At 29.6% G+C, this 6,144-nt stretch overlaps 1 protein-coding gene across 1 annotated transcript; it reads left to right on the top strand.

Moving 5' to 3' along the window:
• The first annotated feature begins 326 nt into the window (after positions 1-326).
• Positions 327-4,604, top strand: LOC129310459 (bidirectional sugar transporter SWEET4-like). The gene is made up of 5 exons (XM_054952307.1): positions 327-393; positions 1,322-1,358; positions 2,301-2,679; positions 3,962-4,081; positions 4,203-4,604. The coding sequence occupies exons 1-5, from the start codon at positions 351-353 to the stop codon at positions 4,371-4,373; spliced, it is 750 nt and encodes a 249-aa protein (XP_054808282.1). The 5' UTR covers positions 327-350; the 3' UTR covers positions 4,374-4,604.
• Positions 4,605-6,144: the final 1,540 nt, after the last annotated feature.

Raw genomic sequence — 6,144 nt, 5'->3', positions numbered from 1 at the left:
AGGATATATAGTTAGTTTTTGTTGGCACAATATTTATGATGAGTCATAAATATTGACACTCACAAATGGAGGGCGCGTCCCTTGTAAAAAGGGCCATCCAAAATTGCATAATAATGCAAAGAATGCTGTCGCTTTCTCCCTCATCTCTCTGAAACGCCATTGATTAGCATCTCAAACACAGTGCCAAGGGGACTATCTCTTTCTATTTAATAAAGCCTCGTATAATATTTATCTAACTATAAAAACATGTCACTTGATTGATCCCCCACACCCACCTGCATTCTCCAAGCTTGCTTCCTTTTTCATTTGAAATTAAACCTTGAGCAGCTTGCACAAGCTACTAGTTCACCATGAATCCTGCAGATATTGCTCGCATCGTTGTCGGCATCCTAGGTGGGTGAAATTCCTCTCTTGCTGTTTTACTATTAATTAAACATGCTTTTTTAGGGTTAGAAGCTTCCTCTAAGTAAGGGCCTCTAATGCGCCTCTTTTTTTCAAGTTTATGACTTCTAATGTGGAGTTTTCTAACCTCCTTTGTATTGTCCTGCCTCCTCAACTTTATTTTTCCTTTTTTTTGGAATCATTCGATTTTACATAACATAAGAGACATTTTGATACTTTATGTGATAAAGTTTTGTATTTTTATGATTTTTTAAGAGAAATATCAAAATTACACACTATTATATTTGAAATATCATAGAAAATACAAAACTCTATTATCATTTTGGAATAGCTAGATATTAAAATGTTTATTTTTTTAGGTACAAATCAATGATCCAAAAAAAAACAAAGAAATTGGGGGAGGCGGGACTTTACATAGGATACTAGGAAAAAGCATTTCAGTTTTTATCATTTTTATTTTATATGACATTGTATCGATTATGAGAAATGATTGACACACTATTCATAATTTGCGAAAGGTGCAATTCATTATATTTTTATTTTATATTAATATATTTATATGGCTGATTTTCAACGTATAAGCATAATTTTAATTTTTAAACTAATTAACCCAAACCGACTTCTGTGATGCTCTCTATTTTTCCGCAGATCCTCTGTTGTTCATTCTTGACCGTTCCGAAACATGTGTTTCATTTTTATTTAATCACTTTAGTAAATAATTTACCAATATAATGTTGTAAGAAAAATCTAAAGGTAAATGCATAAATGAATTGGGTCTTTAATTTATACCTCATTTCTGTGTTACTCTCACCCTGAGGACTCAATCTTTAGTAGGGAATCTTTCGTGTTTTATTTCTTTCATATATAATTAATTAGCTGATAATCCTTTTTTTTTTGGGTAAATTAATTTAACCTGCAGGAAATATCATCTCGGGCTTCATGTTCTTGTCCCCACTGTAAGTAAACGATCAGGAGAATATGAATTAATGCTTAATTCAAAACAAAAACTTTTTAGTCATTACACCATTTGCCAGCTTATATATACAGTGGTGGAGGGAGGGGATTGGCAAGAGCCATCGCTTTCCAAGTTTAATTTCCAACTTTTATCTTTTATGTTTTTAATATTATTAGCTAGTATTATATATACATATATATATATATATATATATTTATTTATCCAATCCCTTGAAATATATTCAAAATTTATATTATATATGATTTTCAATATCAGTGCTCATTGACCATAATATCTTTTGATGATGAACGGTATTTTTTATTATGTTTTAAAGAAAAATATCTTAAAATTGAACAATTTTGAATTATATTTTAAACAATTGTAAAATGGTATTTTATAAGCCAAGGAGTATCTAAAATTTTAAATTGGTTTTCAATACATTTTCACCTCAAAACATTTAAAATTATGACAATCTCTTCTTATCATTAACTTTGACCATTAGTTAATTCAAAAATTACATAAAATGATTAAAATAAATGTAATATGTTCCTTGTATTTATTGTAATTTAGGAAATTTATTTGATATTACTTTTCTTATTATGTAGTACATTTTTGTAATCTTAATTAGGTTATGAGATTTTGAAATCCTTTTCTGCAATTTTATATCATTAACTAACTGTCAAAATTAATGGGAAGAGGAAGATTGTCACAATTTCAAATGTTTAGGAATGAAAGTACATCAAAAATAAGTTTAAGATCCCATATACTCTTAAGTCTATAGTTTAAGAACTTAATTATCATTTTACTCTATGTAAAAAAAAAATTCTCTTTAGAATCAAATGATCATAACAAAAAAAAAAACAGTGAAAAACAATTGAAAAGTAGAGATATTACGTGAAGCATTAAAGGGAATATGAATATTTGTGAATAAACTGACATACAGGCCAACATTTCTGGACATATGGAGGAAACGATCGGTGGAACAGTACTCGGCGATGCCGTATTTAGCGACGCTAGTGAACTGTATGGTGTGGACGCTATACGGGTTGCCGATGGTGCACCCGAATAGCATGTTGGTGCTGACGATAAACGGGTCGGGTTGTGTGGTGGAGCTGATCTACGTCATCGTCTTCCTCATATTCTCCGGACGCACCAAGAGGCTCAAGGTGTTTCTGTTCCTTCTCATCGAGATCCTTTTCATCTCCGCCCTCACCGTCCTGTCCTTGACGCTCTTTCACACCGTCAAGAAACGATCGGCCGTCGTCGGAACCATTTGTGCTCTTTTCAACCTCATGATGTATGCTTCCCCTTTGACCGTCATGGTTAGTATTATATTTTTCTTACATACCTTTTCTATTACATATAGTTCCTCTGATAAAATTGTTATACATATTTTGAAATGCGATAAATATATCATATTTTCTCTGTCCTAATTTATAAAATATTTTTTGTGTTGTTTTGATGTTATATTTTTATAAGACATTTAAAAAAAAAGTTTTATTAATAATGATTGTTTCAATTTATCCTTCATTATTTCACTGCTAAAACTAAATTTTCTTCTCTCTTTTATTAACGAAATGTATTCTTAAAAATTTATAAAAAAATTAAGATTGCAAATTAAACTGCATTTAATAAATTTAATTGGTATGTATGAATTTGCTAAAAAAATATCTTATAAAAAAGAGACAATTTTATTAATCACAAAAAAAAATTACGGACATGAAACACCAATAGCCAAAGCCAAATCAAACACTTAAAAAACGTATACAAAACAAACTAACAGACAAAATCTCACCAAAACACAAACAAGAAAAAAAAAACACAAATATACAAAGAGCATTGGATATGCTTACCCTACCAATTAAAGTTAGCAAATTGTAGGGACTCTCTTCACTTGAATAAGTGGTTGAGGTTTGAATCTCAATCACTGTATATATAGCATACAAAATAGTTAGAAGATGATTACCATTTGCTCCCATTATCTTAAAGAAAATAATCTCTACTACCAACAAAATTTACCCCTTAAAGTTATAAAAATAAATTGAAAAATGACAGTGAGATTTCAAAATGACTAATTAGTTTAACCTAGTTCTTAGGTGTCAATCTTCAAGAATTTGTAAGTTTAACTTTTAATTTTGCAACTTTATTTTGATGAATTTGCAACTTATTTTTTTAAATTTAAATATAGTTAAAGAATAAATAAATTTATTTTTCTTGTTAAAATATGAAACACAAATTGCAAATTCATCGTCATGAAATTGCAAAATTAAGAACCTAATTTGTAAATTCCTAAAATTTGACACTTGAGATCTAATTTAAATTAATTGATTCATTTGCACTTCTCTGCCATTCTCCAAAAATAAAAATATATATATATATATATGCATGTACTCGACAAAGAATTTTTTTTGTTTCAGTGAGAGATTTGTTGGAGAATAATTAATAAACATTTTTATAACTATTTTTTGAACCATGAAATTTATCAGGAATCTCTGGGCTACCTACAGCTTTCTCAAAAGCAAAAATGATGAATACGTTACATGCCCACACACGATAAAGTAAATTAAATGGGATTTAATGATCAAGACATGGTTGTGCTTGCAGAAATTGGTGATCACTACGAAGAGCGTGGAGTACATGCCTTTCTTTGTGTCTCTGGGCACGTTTGGGAATGGCGTCGCTTGGACTACCTATGCTCTTATCCGTTTTGACCCATTCATCGCTGTAAGTATACATAATATACCCAAAAAATGTATAACAGATGACCAATCGTTAATATGAATAAAAATAATAATAACACAAGCTATATATATATATATATATATTGTGTTTGTTTGTGAGGCAGATACCAAATGGGATTGGATTGTGTTTATCGGTGGCTCAGCTGATCCTGTATGCCACGTATTACAAGTCCACGAAGCGGCAGATTGCAGAAAGGAAATTAGCAGCCAAAGGGCAAGTGGAGCCCACGCTCTCCGAGGTGGTCGTCTTTCCTAATCCTACACTTCCCAAATGATCTCTCTTTCTCCCGAGTCACAGCTATTCACTCGTTAATAAAGTTTTCGTATTAACGATACGATTTGATCTTACGGTGTTATGAACCATAAGTCAAATCCTTATTAATTGGAGGAGCCTTTGTCGTTGTTGTTGTTTGTTTTTTTCTTTTTCTCTGAATAAGTTTCCATTTTAATTTTCTGTCTCTTTTCTGCTTTCCTTCTCGTTGTTGTTTTGTTGTTATTAATCCCATCTCATCATCAATGCTCTCAGATAAGATGATCGAGAGACCTTAATTATCTTCACAATGTTTTTGTTTTCTTTGATGACAATCAATGGGCCAGCTAGGCTCAGCAATGTTGGCTTGGGCCTTCTACCTTTCCCCTCTATGCATTCGAGTGCCTTGAAAGTACGAGTCCATATTGATTTGCGTTTTTTTTTAAGAAAATAATTAAGTAATGCTGGTTGCTTTTTTATAAATAAATATAAATATGATGTTCAATTCAATTAATTATAGATCGTCAAAAAAATTCAATTAATTATTACGTGATGATTGAAATAATACACTTGAAAGCTGGGAAAAAAGTAATAATAATACATACATACATATAAAACTTAATTTCATGATTATAAAAATTGGGTAATAATTAATCTTTGGAAAATAACTATGATACAATGGTTTCATGCCCTAAAAATATTTATTTTTCCTCTAATTACAAATGTTAACGAATTAAACTAAATTATATCAAAACAAATATTAAAAATTCAAGGAAAATATGGTAAAAATATATAAATAATTTGAATTATCAAGTATATAGAAGCATAAAGCATGGTTGGTGTCTAAAGGCTATGCTCAATAACAAGGAATTGATTTTGATGAAACTTCTTCTCCCATAGCTCATTTTGAAATGGTAAGAATCTTTTTAGCTTTAGTTGCTTAACTTTAATGGCACCTGTTTCAATTTGATTTTAAATCAAACTTTTTGAATGGTGAGTTGAAAGAGGAAATATATGTTTTTCAATTGAGAAGTTCTATTGTTGATGGTGAGAAAAGTAAAGTATATGAGTTTTAAAAGGCTTTGTGTAGCCTTGAACAAACTTCACATCCATGGTATCATCAAATTGATCACTACTAGTTTTATGAAATGATGTTAAAAGGAGTGATAATGGGCCCACTCTCTATTTGACATAGCATGGTGATTCTAATTTTTTGTGGTTAATTTCTATCCATGTTGATTATATGATATATATATATATATATATATGGAATCTTATGAAAAAGTCAAGTATGATAATAAAAAATTGAAATATCAGATCTAGGATTATTGCATTATTTTCTTGGCTTATTAGTTGAGAAAAGTCTTGATGGTATAATTCATTTCTCAAAGAAAGTATGCCATAGATCTACTCAAGGAGCTCAGAATGTTGAATTGCAAAACACATTGTCCAATGAATGTGAAAGAAGAATTGAGAGCTGAAGATGGTACTAAAGCTACAAATAACTACTAGAAAAATTAGAATTAGGGACATAATGTTTTTTTGACAGATTTCCAATCTATCACTAATCATAGACATTAGTGATAGAAATTCAATGACAAACTAAAATATGTAACTAATTGCATAAATTAATGATGGATTAGTGACAAATATAAAATGTCATTACATTTTTAATCAAATTTTACAAATTTAGTGATTGATTTATTAAATATTTTAATTAGTGACAGATATTTTAATTAAAAAATTAGCAAAATGTATTTAAATATTTTATAAATTTTTTAAAAAAATATAATATA

This window comes from Prosopis cineraria, unplaced genomic scaffold (genome assembly GCF_029017545.1).
Source record: "Prosopis cineraria cultivar Desert tree isolate PC_DT_omini unplaced genomic scaffold, ASM2901754v1 PC5, whole genome shotgun sequence".
Classification (NCBI taxonomy): domain Eukaryota; kingdom Viridiplantae; phylum Streptophyta; class Magnoliopsida; order Fabales; family Fabaceae; genus Prosopis; species Prosopis cineraria.
This window is presented reverse-complemented; position numbering and strand designations above follow the sequence as displayed.

Bases quoted from the DNA above. Each gene is read 5' to 3' on its own strand.
- LOC129310459 (XM_054952307.1), top strand. From the start codon at position 351: ATGAATCCTGCAGATATTGCTCGCATCGTTGTCGGCATCCTAG. The intron at 1,359-2,300 runs GTAAGTAAACGA...ACTGACATACAG, and splicing joins TTCATGTTCTTGTCCCCACT to GCCAACATTTCTGGACATAT. The intron at 2,680-3,961 runs GTTAGTATTATA...TTGTGCTTGCAG, and splicing joins CTTCCCCTTTGACCGTCATG to AAATTGGTGATCACTACGAA.